Raw genomic sequence first — 19,646 nt, 5'->3', positions numbered from 1 at the left:
GTTCTGATTTAAAAAGCCTCGCACTCCCCTGCAGGAGGCTGAGAGCTGTACCCATGAAGACAGCGTGAACTCTCCCCAGGAAGGCCTATTTTTAACCATTCCTGAGCCTAACTGAACCTAGTCACCTTTCAGCCGTTGACACTTGAAACGGGTGTGTCACACGCAGGCAGCTGAGGCCTGGAGTGGCTCTTTGTTCACGGAAGACGGCAGAGACCAGCCTTCACAGGGCTGCTCACACCCGGAGCCATGGTCAAGCAAGGAGCTTTCAAGACAGATGGCCCTGGGTTCAAATCCTGCTGCTCCATTCACTGCCTCAGTTTCCTCATTTTTAAAATGATGGTAACAAGTATCCATAACACCTTGTTTGATTATTTGGAGGCAAAGCCTAATGGGGGACTGTTGCTAATCTTTATTTATCCCACTGGTGTGAGTATTCATATGTCTCTTGGAAGAATCATTTGTGTGCTTGATCTAAAACCCTAAACCCACACTATCACACTAACTTCCCTCATGGTGACAACATGGTTGCCAGCAACATCAGAGACACCGTGATTCCTTGTGTGCCATATTACCTTTCTGAAACCAAAATTCAATAAGTTCCAAAACACATCCTGTCCCAGGAGTGCAGGGACAAGAGAGTAGGGAACTTTACTATGGTCCAGCTACCATTCACTCAGGGGGCTGGGAAGTGAAATGGAAATCGCATGGACTCAAAAAGTGCCCTAGAAAACCAGGACCCTCCATTATCTCCTGACAGCTCTGTGGTTATTGAATGTAGCCCCCGAGGAAGTGTTTTGGGGCCAACTGTACGAAAAGTGTTCATCTCTAAACTACCAAACTCTGTTAGCACAGTGGAATGCTCATGATTAATCACCCTTGACCTTGATCAGACTGGGCTTCCCTGTGTCATACAGGGGGCAGCAGAGGGGTGGTCCCCAAGGACCCAGCACTGGTGAATTTCTTTCTTTATAATCGATTTTTAAATTTTTTGCAGAGGAGCGGGCCTGGGGCTGAGTTCACTGCGGGTGCAGTCTGCCCGGCGGGGTCGCTGAGAGCGCGCGAGTAGGAAGACAGCGAATGGAGAGGCGCGTGGCCAAGGGCTGGTGATCAGCAGCAGGAGTGGCCAAGGACCAAGGCGGGGTCACTCCGGGCCAGGAGCGCCCCTCTGGATGGCTAGCCTGGCGAGGGGTCGCCGCAGGTCGCGGAGGAGCGTGTCCCCCTCCCCTCCCTCGCCGCAGCTGCGGGTCGTGCCGGAGGCCCGCGCCCCGCAGCGCCTTCCGGGGAGAACGCCGGCTGTGCGCGTCACAAGGGCGCGCGCTCCGGGCCGAGGCGGCCGCACTGGGACCGGGCTGGCGCCGCGCCGCCGTGCAGCAAGCGCTCGCGTCGTCGGACCCGCGGCCGGAGCCGCGCGCAGACCGGCTGCAACCGGGCAGCCGGCTGCCGGTGAGTCCCCCGCCCCGCCGCGCCGCAGCGCCACCTGCCGGGCAAAAGCAACGCTGGCGGCCGCCCGCAACCCCTGCAGACCAAGCGGCCCTCAGCCTGGACCGCCCGTTCCCCATCAAACCCGAGTGAAATACAGTGTGTACAGTAACTCCTGAAAAGCCCAACGCATTTCCAGTTTCCTCCCATAACGACCTTTTTTTTTTTTTTTTTTAATATACGTATGTCTTTCTGCATCCCTGCTTAGCTAGTCCCCAGACACATATTTAATTCCTGAGTTGTGCAGCCATGTCTCAGTCTAATCCACAAAGCTGCCTGACCCAGGGTCCCTGCAGAACCCTCCACAGGCCAGGCTTATCCTTTAAAGTCAGATTGTCAAAATTTGGAAGCAGAGAAGGGGTCAGCTAACTAAATATTAGATGGTGAAGGCGGCCCCTGCCTGGAGGGAAGGTCATCCGTTCAAACAGCGTATTTGCCAAGAGTTTACCCTGTGCCGGGGACTATGGTTGCAGCCTGGGGCCGACTGAGCCCCAGGGAATGGGAGGCCCTGACTTCTCAGCACTTTCCTCGGTTGCACACACTGCTCCCCAGAAGTGTGCCAGCTTGGGTGCCTCCCAGGACCTGTTGGCTCCAGGCAGTTATAGGGCACAAGGGAAGTGGGGAAGGAGCCTTTAGGCAGCAGGGAAGAGTGGAGCTTGTGGCCAGGAGAGAGAGCGCGGCCCACATTCATGTTTTGAAACTGTGAAGGAAGGCTGGTTGGGTTGGACCCTGAGACTGTGAGTTTGAGAACCTTGAATGAGAGGGTGGTAAGACCGGGACCAGGACACCGGGGGCATTCTCCAAAGACCCAGCTCTGAGGACAAGGGAGGATCTATCCCCAGGGAGTGGAAGGACCCACCCTTCCGTACCTCCTTCTGGGTACTGACCAGAGGAGGCCTGTGTTGGCCTCTGGAAGCTGAAGAGAAGCCAGGATCCTTGAGGAGCTGGTTCTGTGGCTGCGAGTATGTCTCAGCAAACAGCACCAGCTCCCAGGGAACGCCACTCAGCACACAGCCAGTGAGCTCAGGGACCCGCAGAGCCTGGCAGACAAGCTCCATCCATCCATCTCTGATCGGGCGTGTGCTAAGTACACACTACCCCAGGCTGAGACGTGGGCGTGGGTGTTCCCATTCTACAGATGAGGAAACCGAAGCTCAGAGAGGCCGAAGCACACTGCCCGTGGAAGGCACGTGCACCCAGTCCCGCTTTTAAGTCAGTGCTTGGCAGAACCACTTAGGACCCAAAGAGCCCCGGGACACAGGTGGGCTCCGGGACAACGGGAAACCGAGGCTGCACAGAGTCCCAGAGCTGAAAGTGGTCCCAGAATGAGTTTCCTCTGCCCAGACATTATCAGTGAGGGGCCTCCTGCTCAGTCAGCTTCCACCCGCATCCAGGGCTCCTCCAGAGACAACTGAGACATGGCCCATTCACTGCCCTTACCCGGCCTCCCTGCCTGTGGGAGTGTCCCAACACTAGATATTTTCCTTTAAACACCATTTATCAAAATTCAGTTGGCTTCCAAGCCTTCTAGAACAGAGAAAAGTCAGAGGTTCTTGGATTGCCAGCCACTATTGTCCCATTACCTATCAGGCTGAAAGTCATTTTCAAGGCAGTGGATCATGTAAGTTAGGAAGGCGTTAGGCTGTAGTGGACACATTACTTGATGAGACTGCCTTAAACAATAGTGACACCTGTTTCACTCAACAAGAAGCCTGGAGGTAGGCAGTTCCCAGGAGGGGCAACCGCAGAGAGTGTTAATAAGGGCCGGAAACGTCCCCCATCTTTCTCCTTTGTGCTCCTCAGTTTTACAGTAATATTTCTTCTCATGGTCATTGGATCGTTGCCACAGCACCAACCTTCACCGAACTTTCCAAAAGTAGACAGAAAGAGAAACATGGATCAATTTCTATTCGGTCACAAACAAATAGGAACAGACTTCTCCTTATGTCTCATTGGCCAGAGCTGGGGGCACATGCCCATCCTTAAACCAATCATTGACAAAGAGGGGCGGAGTTACCATGATTACTGGGAACCAATCACAATTCATCTTCCAGTACATTGAGGGGGCACAAAATCAACGTTCTGTTAAGAAGGAAGATGTTAGCTATAGTTAGCTCAGGTCATTCTAGCTGCTGTGACAAATAAGTCTCCACATAACATTGGCATGGTGCACGGAAGTTAGTTTCTCACTTATATGAGTCCTTTAAGGGTGTTCATGGTTGGCAGGTGACTTCTTCCATAATTTGATTTGGGAATCTGTCCTGTGGCTCAGCCTCCCATAAATGTCCATTGGGGAAGAGAGAATGGAAAAGTCACCTCATTTCTTTAAAAGGTGTGGTCCAGGAGTTGCTCACACACCATTGGTGAGAATTTGTCACTGGCTGTGCCTGGATGTAAGAGTAGCTGGGAAGCATAAGCTCTAGAAGCTTCCTCGGGGCCACTCTGAGCCAGGGGGAGGTAGGTGTTGAGGGGGCCAGGAACCGGATGGCTTCCAGGTTGGTCTTAGGACATCCTTGCTTTCAAAGCACAACCAGGCTTTTCCAGACCTCTTTCCCTGTCACTCCCCACTGGCTGTGGCCCCCTACACTCCACCCCCATCATCTCCTGAGCACGCTTTTTATTCATTTGCTTCTCGACCTTTGCCTGGGCCATTCTCTATGCCTGGAATTCCCTCTACACTTTCCCCCTCTGCTTGGGGAGGTCCTGTTCCTTCTTCCAAATCCAAATTAAAAGCCATCTCCTTTGTGGAGACTCTCCCACGACTTCATTCTCAGCTGCTTCAGCCACATTCTTTTTTTTATGTGTGTCTGCCAGGAATTGAACCCACTGAGCCACATCCCCAGCTCTAATTTTAATTTTGAGACAGGATCTCACTGAGTTGCTTAGGGCCTCGCTAATTTGCTGAGGCTGCCTTTGAACTTGTGATCCTCCTGTCTCAGCCTCCCAAGCTGCTGGGATTACAGGCGTGCACCACGCTCCCAGCCTATCCACAGCATCTTGAAGGCTGATTCACCACCAAATTCCCTATCATGTTTAGCACACAGTAGGGGCTCAGTGTTTGTGCTGGGTGGATTTAAGTACTTCAGGCATGAGAACTCTATGTAGATGCGAGTGATAGAAAACTCGGATTGCTTCATTGGACATAACCCAGTGGCATCTTCAGGCTTGGCTAAACTAGAGGCTTAAATGATGTTTTCAAGATTCAGTCTCTTTCCACATTAGCTTTATTCTCAGGTCCCCCTGCAGAGACCAGATGGTCGTCGGTCATTCCTAACCTCTTTCTCCTAGGTTCAAGTACAGGAGGAAGCAAAGTCTCTCTCTCCCTGAGGGTTCAAGCTTTGATTCCACTACTCATCTTCTTAGACTAGCCAGGGTCACATGACCATCCAGGGGCTAATCCTAGGCCAGATGGCTAGGATTATGCAGATTGGGCAGGGACCAGATTGGTCCATCTAGAGTCAGATGTTCCACTCCTGAAACTGGTGAGATGCAGTCATCCCTAGAGGAACAAGACCCAGGGGCAGGTTGTGGCTTCTCCATGGCCTCTCACAAGCACTTCAGGGCCTCCTCTCCAGGAGCTAAGGAATGCTGGACCCCGCAAACCCTCGGAGACATTCACCACCACACTTCACCATGTGGAATGACCTGTATTACACCAGCCACTGTTTACTGAGCACTTAATATGTGCCTGGGACAGTGCCTTACACATAATGTCTTGCAAGGTGGCTTCTAGAATTCTCCAGATGGTGAAACTGAGCCTCCACAGAACTGAAATGACTTGCCCAAGGCTAGTAAGTGGTTGTGGTGGAATTTGAGCTGAGATCTTGTGAAAAACACAACCACTGCTTTAATCCCCTGTATTTCCAGACCCCTCCTCAGTGGGTGACAAAGCTAGAATTGCTGCTTTAGGAATCTGGCCCCTGAGTCTGGGAGTGGGGACACAGCCACATGGGGCTTAGAGAGTCCATATCACCCCCTCCTCTGAGTAGGCCAGGTGAGGTTCAAGTGATGACCTGATAAAAATGTCACTTGGTGCCACTGGCTCTGCTCTGAAAGGAAGGGGTGCAGTCCACCCACCACTGTAACTGGGCACATTTTATTCTGGCTTTATCAGGGGACATGCCACCCCAATGCCACTTTGCCCCCTTTTCTTTGGGAACACTGGGAGCAGAAGGGTAAGTGACATGCTGGAACCATCTGCCCAACTCCTAATAATAAATCGTGAGAGGAACAAGTTCCGGGCAAACATTGCTTTAAAAGGGGGGGCTCTTCTCACACCCGGGCAGCCATCTGCCTGGTCCTCACGTGCCAAGCTGTGGGCGGAGGAAGGGACTGGGGAGAGTGGGCAAGCAGGGAGGGGTCACTCAGTCCTGCACCACCAGCAGGGTAGCTTACACGTTCTTTGCCTTTTGCCCCCATGGACAGGACATTGCTGAGACAGAGAGGTGTGCTCACTGGCTTCGACCTCCCAGTGTCTGAGCAGAGGAAAGTTCGAGTCCTTCACAATGCCGGTGGTAGGTAACCACGCTCCTGGGGAGTCGGGCACTCTGCTGTCCACTTCACAAGAATTAGCTCTTGCCATTTTTTTTAGATGGGAGGCTGGAAGCTCAGAGGCACCCAGTGACTCTCCCCAGGTCACAAAAGGTGGCAAAGCCAGGACTTGAACCCAGGGCCCCCAAAGAACACCCTCTTCCCAACATAGTAAGGCACCTCTTGAGTATGTGATATTGGAAGGAGCCGTCTGTCCACCCTGGCAGCCCAGGGCAGGGTTTCCATGAAGCAGACAAGTACTCGCCATCGTCCCAGGTGGCCTTTCCCTTCTAGCCCTGTCCAGGCAGTCATCCGCCCTTGAGCCAAGGGCGGGCTTCTCTGGTCACCTAACCCCTTGCTCTCTGCCCCATCACAACCAGTTGAAGAAGCACAGGAGAAAAAACTCAGAAAGCCTTCCAGAACCTTCAGAGAAGGTCAAGGAGCAGCTGGCAGAGGCCGAGCTTCGGAAGCTGAGGCAGCAGTTCCGCAAGATGGTGGAAAGTCGCAAGTCCTTCAACTTCGTCAGCCAGCAGAAGATCTCCGGCCAGCAGTAAGTGACGGCGGGGCTTCGGAGGACAGTGGGGTGGGCTTCACGGGCTCACCTTCTCAGGAACCCTGTCCTCATGGAAAGGCTCCACTTGCAAGAGAAACCCCCGAAGCAATGGTTGTCAGCATCCAGGGGTGTCGGGGACCGGGGAGCCAGCCACCCACAGCTCAGGGAGGTCCCTGAGTGAGGATTTCTGGGGTCTCTTTCTCTCTACCTGTGGTTCCTGTCCGCTCTCTGAATTTCAGCCCCTGCTGGAAGGAAATGACTGCCCCCAACTCTCGAGTCAGCCAGTGACCCAGGGCCGAGACTTGATCAGTCCCAGATTCCCAGGGGAGGGGGGCTGTGATTGGCTCAGCTTGGGTCAGGTGTCTACTCCTGGTCCAATCAGCTGTGGCGGGTGGGGCGGGGCCAGGGGAGGAGAAGTGGGCGTGGCTGCTCCTGCCCTGGAGGAGCCTTCTGGAAGTTGTTGGGGCTGCGGATTCCAATGGCTTTTGCGATGTGTGCGTCCTGGGAACTTCATGATGGAACCTGTGAAAGTGGTTACCCTAGAAATAATGATGTGTATATTTCTTTGGGTAACAGGTGTTCCCTGGAGTTGAATCAACAAAGTGTGAAACAGGAATTCTTAGATCCCTTCCAAGGGGATTTAATGCCTTAGCTACCTCCATAAAGTTTAGAGAAAGCTTACTGTTAGATAGTCTTCGTGTGGGGTGATGCATCAAGTTCAGGGGATGGAGAAAATGGTTCTTTAGGTTCCGGTGGATTCACTTCATCCTGGCCAGGGCTAATCCATATGGGACGGCCCTGGGAATTTTTAAGAGACATCCTTTCCCAAGACACTTTACTGCCATCTGTTGGAAAGATGATCATTATGTAGGGATTTTATTAGAATAAGCAAAAGTGTCTCCTAGGAAAGTGTAATAAATAAGGAATCTGTCGTGTTTTGTTGGCATCCCCCAGGGCGGTGCTGTCCATGACCTGCACATCCGTGCCTGGCCATCTGACTCCCAGCCAACGCCTGGTGGGCATTGAGAGATGCCCCCTTCCTGGCGTGTCTCTACATGGGCCCACTGGGTCCAGTTTCACTTTGGTGGAACTGAAGGGGCGGAGTGTAGGTTCTTTACAGTGAACGCCTATCAATAGAAGCGAAACTGAGGAGAGGTCCCTGGGGCACTTTTTCCAAGTGCCCACCCCTCCCTTAAACTACCCTCAGAGTGAGCACCCCTTAAATCTAGGGGTGCCTCCCTCCCTTACTGTCTAAGGGCTGCCTACAACAAACCTTCCTTTTGCTTTAATCGCCCCACCAAATGGCTAATCAGGTGCAGCTGTCTCTCTTTTCTCTCCACCTTTACAAAGACCCCCTTCCCGGAGAGACTGAAGAAGAGGAGAAAAGTCCAGTTGCAAGTTGAGAAGACTCGGTGCGCGGGTCCCTATCCCTGTGTGGCTATTGAAGTTGTGACTGATTAAATGAAACAGAAAATAGGATTCTTTTTTGGCCCGCAGCCACGCCTATTAGATTATTGCCTGAGGTCACTTTTTGGCTCTGCTGCGAGGATTCCGAGGTTTCAAGAGGGGACCCAATGGCTCACAAAGCCTAAATATGTACTCTCTGGCCTTTTATAGAAGGTTTGCTAACCTCTACCCTAGAACATTCTTTAGCATTCTAGAGCCCTGCTTCAGTGAGTCTGTGGAACACTGGAGGAGCTTCTGATCCACTCGGTCCCAGGTTGGGGCCTGAGGTTCTGCATTTCTCCAAAATGCAGCTTCCAAAAGACACTGAGGCATCGGGCCCCCAAAGCACACCAGCAGCAGGAGCCGGGGATCCAGACTCTGCCAGAAACTCGGCCTTTGTGCCCTTTCTCGTTGTTCAGCTGCACAGCCCCCACCAGCTCTGCTCCAGAGTGGAGAGAAGAAAGACCCACGTCACTTTAGTGCATCACTGACCTTCCCAGGAGAGAAACGGGGTCTCAGGCGGTCGGGGTGCTAGGCCCAGATCTCAGTCCCCAAGGTGGGAGGACGTCTGCCAGGCTCCTTTCAGGGCTCAGGTACCTGGAATATTCCTTGGAGGTAATTTCTGAGGTTCTGGGTTAACTGCAGGCCGCTTTCCCAACAGCAAGGAAATCCAGGCCCTCCAAGCAGAGCAGAATGAGATCGCCCTGGTGCTGGGTCTCCTGAAGTCCTCCAGGAACTTGGATCTGAATCAGAAAAACTACATAGAGCTGCGTTTCCTGTTGCAGGCCAAGGAGGACTACGAGGGCCTGATCAAGTCCATGAAGGGGTTGCTGGCGGAGCTGGACGAGAAGGTGCGGCCTCCAGGGGAAGCAGCGGGCATCCCCAGGACGCCCTAGGCAGACCTGGCTGTCCTCCCCCTCCGCTTCCCGGAATGCCGCCACCCGTGTGCCCACGGGGCTCCCAGGGTCTGCGCTCAGTCCCATTGCTTCCCGTGCTCCCCAGGGCGCTGCAGTCCTTGGCACATCAGCCAGGGGCAGTGACCGCCACCCCTTCCCCAGCCTCCAGCCTTATAACAAGGAAGGCCTCTTCCTGGTTCATGATGCAGATCTGCCATGGGTGGCCAGGGCAGAATGGCGTCCATCCAGAACACTGCCAGGTATTACGCCAGGGAAAAGGAGAGTTCTGGAGGGCCTCACGCTGGCCCTTGAACACCCATGTCACGTCTGCTCATGACTTGTTGGCTCAGGAGAGTCATGTGACTCACCCATCCACACGGGGGTCCAGGAAGTGCAACCCTACCATGCATCCAAAGGTGGAGAGCTAAGATTTACTGGGTGGCATTAATGATCTTGTCCCTGGTAGGTATTGAAGGGCCCCGCGTGGTTCAGCCCCTGCCCACCTTTCTGGCTCACCTCAGGGCCTTTGCACATGCTCCCTGTCACCACCCTGATTGTCTTTCAGGTCTCAATTTTTATGTGACTTTTTTTGGGGGGAGCTGTTATGTGTCCTGTCTCCAGTGTACGTAGCTCCTTCTCCCATTCAGGCTGCTGTCCAGGAGCAGGTAGCACCCTCTGCAGCGGGCGTGGAGTCAGGTCGAGGGAGGGACTGTTTACAGTGAGAATCTGTAGGACAGCAACGGGGGCACGTGGTGTGGCCCTGGAGAGCAGGAGGCAGCCAGAGGAAGGGAGGACCCCACTGTGATCCTCCCAGGTCAGCCTCTGCGTGGAGCGGGGCCGGGAGTCCATCCGGGGGCTGCATGGCCCCCACCCTCGTCCACGGCACCCACGGCTCCTTCCTAGCTCTTCTCAGGGTGGCCATTCCGCCTGGAGGCAGCGCGGCTTCCGTCTATCTCCAGGTCCGCTGCTCCAGGAGGCTAGGGCTATGTCCTCTTGGTCCCCGTGCCTGCCGCCTCTGCCCTAGGCAGTGTCGGGCACACGGCAGGTTCTCAGTGCACATCCATTTCATCTTGCCTCTGCCTCAGACTCTTCCGTGGCCTTCTGCTGTCTTTTCCCTGAAGGCCACATGCTCTTGTGGGCACGGTCTTGCTGCCCTGTGACCCTCCTGCCCGCTCCTGGGTGTTCCGTCCTCCTGGCTTTTGAACCCACAGTGCCGTCCTTCCTGTGAGGCCTCTTCCTGGGCTGTTCCCCCTGCTTGGTGAGCTCCTCTTCATCCCTGAGGTCCCAGCTCAAAGGCTATTTCCTGTCCCCGCTCAATGTCTCCAACTGAGCCTGTCCCCTCTCCCGAGGCTTCGCCCTGCACGGCTCACTGCCAGGCTGGATTGTAAGTCTCCGAGGGCAGGGACCTCTGTCCTGCTGACCGCATTCTCCTGCCTGGCGCGGGAACAGGTGTTACTAGGCACGAATGGATGAGTGAGAGAGGCAGGAAACCAGAGGGATGGGGACGTGGGTCTTGATAAGCACTCAGCGAGGACAGCCTAGTGTGGGATCCTCCACAGATCATGGCACTCACTGCCCGGTGCAAACCCTCTGGGCTATGTTTTGCCCCAGGCCAGGCAGCTCCAGAGTGCCTTCTGGTGCCCCCCACACCCGAACAGCAGTCCCTCACCTCATGGTGAGCCACAGGAGGGAGAGGAAGGGGCTGGGTCCTCTTCAGGTGGCACAGCTTCCTAACAGCACCTCCCTGGGGAACAGGTCTTTGCACACGGGTCTTTGGGGAAACATTCCAGATGCACACTACAGCACTCTGCCAACCTGTTTTATTTGGGGCGGGGATTGAACCCAGGGGTGTCTACCACTGAGCCACATCCCCAGCCCTTTTAATTTGAGACAGGGTCTAAGTTGCTTAGGGTCTGGTTAAGTTGCTGAGGCTGGCCTTCAACTTGCGATCCTCCTGCCTCGGCCTCCTGAGAGGCGGGGATTACAGGTGTGCACTGCTGCACTCTCCGTTGTGTCTTAGTTGGCTCATTTTACTATTTTATGCCAGCCACCTATCTATAGCTTGCAACTGCAGGCATAGATTTTTCTTTCTGTATCCCATGGTAATGGCAGGGACTGTGCTACAGAGACTTCGTGAAGATGTGGGGATCAATGAAGGGCCTTGAAACTCAGGGGTCCCGGCACAACTGCTCCCAGGATTCAGCAGCCCAGGCGTGGCTCAGGGGCCTGTGACCCCCAGCCAGAGGCAGACTCAGTGTGGGTGACAAGCTTTGCCTCTCACTGAGGCACCAAGTCCTCCTTCACCTAGGACCCCTGAAGCCCAGAACAAGAGCTGAGCTTCAGCCCGTCCTCCCAGGTGAATCCCAGCCGCCGCCTCTAGACAAACAGGAACACACCAGGGTGCTTAAGTGCAGTGTCCCCTTCATTGCCCTGCTGCCTTTACGCCCAGGGTCTCCCTGGAATGCCTCACCTCTTAGTCGCAGCCCAAACCTCAGAAGAGGAAGTGCCCCTGTTACAGTTAGTACCTGGTCCTCGCAGTCTCCAGGGGTGCTCTTCTTCAGAGGACATTGGCAGGCTGGCCTGGGTCTCCTGGGACTTTGCTCAAGCTGCTGCTTCTCGGTGGGGCTGAAGGACGGGTGGAGAAGGGGGAGTTTACCCCCGCGTGGACTAAGCCCCGACTCTGCAGCCGGCTACGCTCGCTGCCGGCAGAGGGTGGAGATGGCAGCTGTGGAGTGAGGTTTAAGGGACAGTGACCAGGTGGCATTTGGGTAGAGAGAGACATGTAAATTCTTTTCTGCCAGCTGTGGGGGGGTGTGTTTCACTTATCTGAAACCAGAGTCAGTCCATTATCCTAATAGGGAAAGTGGGGTAGGCAAGCTTTGGGCTGCAAGTAACGTAGTATCTAACCAAGAGGCTCGAATCAAAGGGTATTTATTTATCTATTATTTTTTAAGTAGACTTTGTATTTTGGAATAATTCTAAATACACAGAAAAGTAACAAAGCTAAGACAGAGGCTTCCACAGGCCCTTCACCCTGCTGCCCTAAGAAGGGGATCATCTTAGGTTACTTTTGGACACTCATCAGGACCAAGAAATTCACCTTGGTACATGACTGTGAACTGGCCTACCATCTTTTTTTTTTTTAATTTATTTTTATTATAAACAAATGGGATACATGTTGTTTCAGTTTGTACATGGAGTAACAGCATACCATTTACATATTCATACATTTACATAGAGTAATGATGTTTGATTCATTCTGTTATTTATTTTCCTTCCCCCCCACCCCTCCCACCTCTTTTCCCTCTATATAATCCCTCCTTCCTCCATTCTTGTCCCCCTCCCACCCCACATTATGTGTCATCATCTGCTTATCAGTGAGATCATTCGCCTTTTGGATTTTTGAGATTGGCTTATCTCACTTAACATGATATTCTCCAATTTCATCCATTTGCCTGCAAATGCCATAATTTTATTATTCTTTATAGATGAGTAATATTCCATTGTATATATATATATATATATATATATATATATATATATATCACAGTTTCTTTATCTATTCATCAATGGAAGGGCATCTAGGTTGGTTCCATAATCTGGCTATTGTGAATTGAACAGCTATGAACATTGATGTGGCTGTATCTCTGTAGTGTGCTGATTTTAAGTCCTTTGGGTATAGGCCAAGGAGTGGGATAGCTAGGTCAAATAGTAGGTCCATTCCAAGTTTTCTAAGGAATCTCCACACTGCTTTCCAGAGTGGCTGCACTAATTTGCAGCCCCACCAGCAATGTATGAGTGTACCTTTTTCCCCACATCCTCTCCAACACCTATTGTTGCTTGTATTCTTGATAATTGCCATTCTAATTGGGGTGAGATGGAATCTTAGTGTAGTTTTGATTTGCATTTCTCTTATTACTAAAGATGGTGAACATTTTTTCATATATTTGTTGATTGCTTGTAGATCTTCTTCTGTGAAGCTTCTGTTCATATCCTTAGCCCATTTGTTGATTGGGTTATTTGTATTCTTGGTGTAGTTTTTTGAGTTCTTTATATATTCTGGAAATTAGTGCTCTATCTGAAGTATGAGTGGCAAAGATATTCTCCCACTCTGTAGGCTCTCTCTTCGCATTGCTGATAGTTTCCTTTGCTGAGAGAAAGCTATTTAGTTTGAATCTGTTCCAGTTATTGATTCTTGCTTTTATTTCTTGTGCTATGGGAGTCCTGTTAAGGAAGTCTGATCCTAAGCCAACAAGTTGAAGGTTTGGACCTACTTTTTCTTCTATAAGATGCAGGGTCTCTGGTCTGATTTCAAGGTCCTTGATCCATTGTGAATTGATTTTTGTGCAGGGTGAGAGGGGTTTAGTTTCATTCTGTTGCATATGGATTTCCAATTCTCCCAGCACCATTTGTTGAAGAGGCTATCTTTTCTCTGTTGCATATTTTTGGCCCCTTTGTCTAGTATGAGAAAATTGTATTTATTTGGGTTTGTGTCCGTGTCCTCTATTCTGTACCATTGATCTACCTGTCTATTTTGGTGCCAATACCATGCCGTTTTTGTTACTATTGCTTTGTAGTATAGTTGAAGTTCTGGTATTGTGATACCTCCTGCTTCATTCTTCCTGCTAAGGATTGCTTTAGCTATTCTGGGTTTCTTATTCTTCCAGATGAATTTCATGACTGCTTGCTCTATTTCTGTAAGGTACGTCATTGGGATTTTAATTGGAATTGCATTGAATCTGTATAGCACTTTTGGTAGTATGGCCATTTTGACAATATTAATTCTGCCTATCCAAGAACATGGGAGATCTTTCCATCTTTTAAGGTCTTCCTTAATTTCTTTCTTCAATGTTTTGTAGTTTTCATTGTAGAGGTCTTTTACCTCTTTGGTTAGATTGATGCCCAAGTATTTTATTTTTTTATTTTTGAGGTTGTTTTCCTCATTTCCCTTTCAGCTGTTTTGTCATTTGCATATAAAAATGCTTTAGATTTATGCATGTTGATTTTATAGCCTGCTATTTTGCTGAATTCATTGATGAGGTCTAGAAGTTTTCTGGAGGAGGTTTTTGGATCCTCTAAATATAGAATCATGTCATCCGCAAATAGTGACAGCTTAAGTTCCTCTTTTCCTATTCGTATCCCTTTAATTTCTTTGGTCTGCCTAATTGCTCTGGCTAGAGTTTCGAGGACAGTGTTGAATAGAAGTGGTGAAAGAGGACATCCCTGTCTTGTTCCTGTTTTTAAAGGGAATGGTTTCAGTTTTTCTCCATTAAGAATGATGTCGGCCATGGGCTTAGCATAAATAGCCTTTACAATGTTCAGATATGTTCCTACTATTCCTATTTTTTCTAGTGTTTTCAGCATGAAGGGGTGTTGTATTTTGTTGAACGCTTTTTCTGCGCCAATTGAAATAACCATTTGATTCTTATCCTTAAGTCTATTGACATGATTGATTACGTTTATTGATTTATGAATGTTGAACCATCCTTGCATTCCAGGGATGAACCCCACTTGATCATGGTGCACAATTTTCTTAATATGTTTTTGGATACGATTTGCCGATATTTTGTTAAGGATCTTTGCATCTATATTCATCAAGGATATTGGTCTAAAATTTTCTTTCCTTGATGTGTCTTTTCCTGGTTTGGATATATTAGGGTGATATTAGCTTCATGAAATGAGTTTGGTAGGGTACCCTCCTTTTCTATTTCCTGGAATACTTTGAGAAGTATTGGAATGAGTTCTTCTTTGAAGGTGTTGTAGAACTCAGCTGAGAATCCGTCTGGTCCTGGGTTTTTCTTGGATGGTAGGTTTTTAATGGCTTCTTCTATTTCATTGCTTGATATTGATCTGTTTAAATCGTGTATGTCCTCCTCGTTCAGTTTGGGAGGAGCATATGCCTCTAGAAATTTGTCAATGTCTTCAGTAGTTTCTATTTTGTTGGAATACAGATTTTCAAAGTAGCTTCTCATTATGTTCTGTATCTCAGTGGTGTCTGTTGTGATATTTCCTTTTGCATCATGTATTTTAGTAATTTGAGTCTTCTCTCTCCTTCTCTTTGTTTTAGTGTGGCTAAGGGTTTGTCTATTTTGTTTACTTTCTCAAAGAACCAACTTTTTGTTTTGTCAATTTTTTGAATAGTTTCTTTTGTTTCAATTTCATTGATTTCAGTTCTGATTTTAATTATTTCCTGTCTTCTACTACTTTTGCTGTTATTCTGTTCTTCTTTTCCTAGGGCTTTGAGCTGTAATGTTAGGTCATTTAGTTGTTGACTTTTCATTCTTTTCTGGAATGTGCTCCATGCAATGAATTTTCCTCTTAGTACCGCTTTCATAGTGTCCCAGAGATTTTGATATGTTGTATCATCGTTCTCATTGACCTCTAAGAATTTTTTAATCTCCTCCCTGATGTTTTCTGTTATCCATGTTTCATTCAATAGCATATTATTTAGTCTCCAGGTGTTGGAGTAATTTCTGTTTTTTATTTTGTCATTGATTTCTACTCTCAGTCCATTATGATCTGATAGAACACAAGGCAGTATCTCTATTTTTTTGCATTTCCTAAGGGCTGCTTTGTGGCATAACATATGGTCTATTTTCGAGAAGGTTCCATGTGCTGCTGAGAAGAAAGTGAATCCGCTCGTTGATGGATGGAATATTCTATATATGTCTATTAAGGCTAGGTTATTGATTGTGTTATTGAGTTCTATGGCTTCTTTGGTTGGATTTTGTTTGGAAGATCTATCTAGTGGTGACAGCAGTGCATTAAAGTCACCCAGAATTATTGTGTTGTGGTCTATGTGATTCCTGAAATTGAGAAGGATTTGTTTGATGTACAGGGGTGCACCATTGTTTGGGGCATAAATATTTACTATCGTTATGTATTCCTGATTTATGGTTCCCTTAAGCAGTATGAAATGTCCTTCCTTATCCCTTCTGACTAACTTTGGCTTGAAGTCCACTTTATCTGATATAAGGATGGAAACCCTCACTTTTTTACTGAGTCCATGTGCGTGGTAGGTTTTTTCCCATCCTTTCACCTTTAGTCTGTGGATATCTTTTTCTATGAGATGAGTCTCTTGCAGGCAGCATATTGTTGGGTCTTTCTTTTTAATCCATTCTGCCAGTCTATGTCTTTTGATTGATGAGTTTAGGCCATTAACGTTCAGGGTTATTATTGAGAAATGATTTGTATTCCCAGTCATTTGGCTTATTTTTGGTTTTTAAGTCGGCTTGGTTTCTCCTTTGAGTGGTTTTTCTCTAAGGTAGTTCCTCCCTTTGCTGACCTCCATTGTTGTTTTTCATTTCCTCCTCATGGACTATTTTGTTGAGAACATTCTGTAGTGCAGGCTTTCTATTTGTAAATTCTTTTAACTTATGTTTATCATGGAAGGATTTTATTTCATCTTCAAATCTGAAGGTTAGTTTTGCTGGGTATAGGATTCTTGGTTGGCAACCATGTTCTTTCAGAGCTTGAAATAATATGTTGTTCCAGGCCTTTCTAGCTTTTAGAGTCTGGGTTGAGAAGTCGGCTGCTATCTGTATTGGTCTCCCCCTATATGTAATCTGATGCTTTTCTCTCGCAGCCTTCAAAATCCTATCTTTATTTTGAATGTTAGGCATTTTCATTATAATGTGTCTTGGTGTGGATCTGTTGTGATTCTGTGCATTTGATGTTGTGTAAGCCTCTTGTATTTGATTTTCCATTTCATTCTTCAGGTTTGGGGAACTTTCTGATATTATTTCTTTGAATAGGTTGTTCATTCCTTTGGTTTGTATCTCTGTGCCTTCCTCAATCCCAATAATTCTTAAATTTGGTCTTTTCATGATATCCCATAGTTCTTGGAGATTCTGTTCATGATTTCTTACCATTGTCTCTGTTTGGCAACTTTATTTTCAAGATTAAATATTTTGTCTTCATTGTCTGAGGTTCTGTCTTCCAAGTGGTCTAGTCTGTTGGTGATGCTTTCCATTGAGTTTTTTATTTGGTTTATTGTCTCCTTCATTTCAAGGATTTCTGGGTTTTTTTGTTTGTTTGTTTGTTTGTTTGTTTGGTTTTTTTTTTTTTGGTTTTTTTGAGAATCTCTATCTCTTTGTTGAAATGATCTTTTGCTTCCTGCAGGTGCTCTTTCAGCTTATTGGTATTATCATTCGTTGCCTGCATTTGCTCTCTTATCTCATCCTTTGCTTCGCGAATCATCTTAATCATATATAATCTGAAGTCCTTTTCTGACATTTCTTCTAACATACTGTCATTGGATTCTATTACTATAGAATCTAGATTTGTTTGGATCATTTTCTTCCCTTGTTTTTTCATGTTGTTCATGTATCTTCCCCTATAGCAGTGCTGATCTGGGGTATTGCAGATTTCCCCCCATAGGCTTATAGTGACCCTATAGGTTTCCAAAAACCTTTCTTTAAGGGGAGATCAATATTAGCAGTGCCCAAATCAGACACTATGCAATCCTAGACCAAATAGCCCCTATGGGGACAATAACAAAAGTGTCATAGTAAACAAAATGAGTTCAAATATTATCTTCAATAAAACAAACAGGTTTGCAATAAGGTCTGCAGTTTCTAATGGAGGACAAAGAGGATGCAGAGGGATGTAGAATGTAGCTATTAATGGGATAAGAAAAGAATATACAGAAGTTCTAGAAAATAGGGTGAGAGTGTAATCAAACGAAATTGGATATTAGCATGCAAAAAAGGGAGAAAGAGACTCTGAGGGAACAGGTAAACAAAAGGAAAAGAGAACAAGAAAAGTAAAGAAATAAAAACTTAAATATTTTTAAAAGGAGAAAAAAGAAAATCTACTGTGTAACAGTCCTATACTAATGAAACCTCCCAGTGTTCAGTAGCCTGATGCATGAGAGGTACCTGACAATGAGCTTTAAGCCTCCAGCAGGCGTCTCAGGATGGGCTTTGCCTCACCCAAAGATCAGAGCTAAGGCTTCCAGGATTATCCAAGATGGCCACTCTGGCTTTGAAATGTGTTGGCAAATGGGGAGCTGCAGCTCAGGGGTGGATGTGGTCAGCTGGAGGTCTTGGAGACAGGATGCAGTTGGTCCAGCAGGGGTCCTGGAGGTCGGGTGTGTTTGGTGTGGTTGTGGGATCCTGGAGGCCGGGTGCAATCAGTTGGTCTGGGGTCCCGGTGATAGGGAGCAGTCAGTCGATGTGAGGGCCCCAGAGACAGGGAGTGATCAGATGGGCTGAGGAATCCTGGAGACGGGGCTCAGTCATTCTGGCCAGGGGTCCTACGGGGCCTGGCTGTTATCTCAAAATGGCGGCAGCCTGTGTAATCAAACCTGCAGGTACTGTAACAGTGAACTTCCAGGCGACAGCAGGCAGCTGGTGCTCCACTGGTGGTAGACAATCAGTTTGCTGACTGTTGTTGGAGGATCGGACGATCGGGAGGTGAACCTCGTGCGTTGTGTGATGGATAGGTGTAAGGCAGGCGATGGACAGGCGAGAGGCAGGCAAATGGGGGATGATAGACGCCTGACAGTGAGCAATCTGCACTCTAAAAAGGTGTCGATATGCTGGCAGACTGCAGGTCATCACAGCAGACAAATGGGGTAAAGAGCAGGGGATCGATAAGCAGCAAAAACTGCCTCACCGAGAAACAGATATCCTCTGCTTGAAACCGGAGTTACAGAGCGACAAGGAACGCAGCCTCCCTCTAGTCCGCCATCTTGGATCTTGGACTACCGTCTTTATTGGGATTTCACTGGGTTTCCCATTCATTCGTGTCCTTTTAGTGTCCCAGGAGTCTGTCCAGGACACCACAGTGCATTTGTTTGTTTTTACTTAAAAAGAAGTCCCCTGGACAGAGGTGGCCTCTGTACTGATTGTCTGATGTCAAGATTGTGGCAGCCAGGCCTTCCTGTGTCTCCCCCATGTCCCTCCACCCTGGGCCACGTGTGTACACTTCAGAGGAGGAGGTGTCCCCTGTCCTTCTGCAGGACTGAGTCTCCCGGGCAAGGTCTCCCCAGCCCCTTGTACCCTGGAGACCTTGCCTTGGAACATCTGCGCCCTTGCCTCCACCCACCCTCTCTTTCTCCAAGGGGTCCCTCTCTTCCCTCCTTCAAATAACCTGAAAACCAAGCAAATCACAAAACATAACATTCCTGGGATTCCGGGTGACCATCCACATCCCCCCTTTCTAGAAGTTTCTGGGAGGGTTTGTCTACCTTCTCTGCTTCCCTTTCTAGGGTAGGGGGCTGTCTCCACTTCTCCCCCCAGTGTTTGGAGTGACATCCCCTCTACCAAAATGGCTTTCTCCAGCTTCGTCAAGGAACTTGACTTCTCTGAAACTGGGACCCTGCCTCAGCTTCCAGGCAGGGACTGAATCTGGGAATATCGAACTCTCCAGCGGGAAGGGGACTCTCAAATAGAAGACCGATGCGGATCCCTTTAGGATAGTGGGGCTTTTTACCTGCTGCTCCCGTCCCTGGTTCTTTCCCTTTCTTTCCGCCTCCCTCCCTCTGTCCCTCTACTGAGTTAATTGCACACAGTCAAGGTCTTGTATCTTATGGGTATAGCCTGATAAATGTTCACGTAGGTATATATCCCTGCAACCCTCACCAGTACCAGGAGAGATCATTCCAGAGCCCAGAAAGCTCCTTGATCCCCTTCCACTAACTACCCCCAAGGAACCCCTGTCCCAACCTCCAGCATCATGGGTTTATTCTGCCTGCACATGGAACTGCCCGTAAATGACCACTTTCAAAGTATGTCTTT

General features: G+C 48.7%; 1 protein-coding gene across 3 annotated transcripts in view; it reads left to right on the top strand.

Annotated features, from left to right (window-relative positions):
• Positions 1–1,336: 1,336 nt before the first annotated feature.
• Positions 1,337–19,646, top strand: part of CCDC63 (coiled-coil domain containing 63) — a 39,537-nt gene continuing 21,227 nt past the window's right edge. For 2 of the 3 annotated variants that reach the window (XM_079151789.1, XM_079151787.1), the window contains exons 1-3: positions 5,726–5,993; positions 6,390–6,559; positions 8,670–8,859. In XM_079151789.1, the coding sequence (XP_079007915.1) occupies positions 5,985–5,993; positions 6,390–6,559; positions 8,670–8,859 (369 nt within the window). In that variant the 5' untranslated portion in view covers positions 5,726–5,984. Of the gene's footprint in view, positions 1,444–5,725; positions 5,994–6,389; positions 6,560–8,669; positions 8,860–19,646 lie in introns of those variants that run through there. The other variant, XM_079151788.1, reaches the window with a different exon arrangement.

The sequence above is a fragment of the Sciurus vulgaris genome, assembly GCF_902686455.1.
Source record: "Sciurus vulgaris genome assembly, chromosome: 8".
Classification (NCBI taxonomy): domain Eukaryota; kingdom Metazoa; phylum Chordata; class Mammalia; order Rodentia; family Sciuridae; genus Sciurus; species Sciurus vulgaris.
This window is presented reverse-complemented; position numbering and strand designations above follow the sequence as displayed.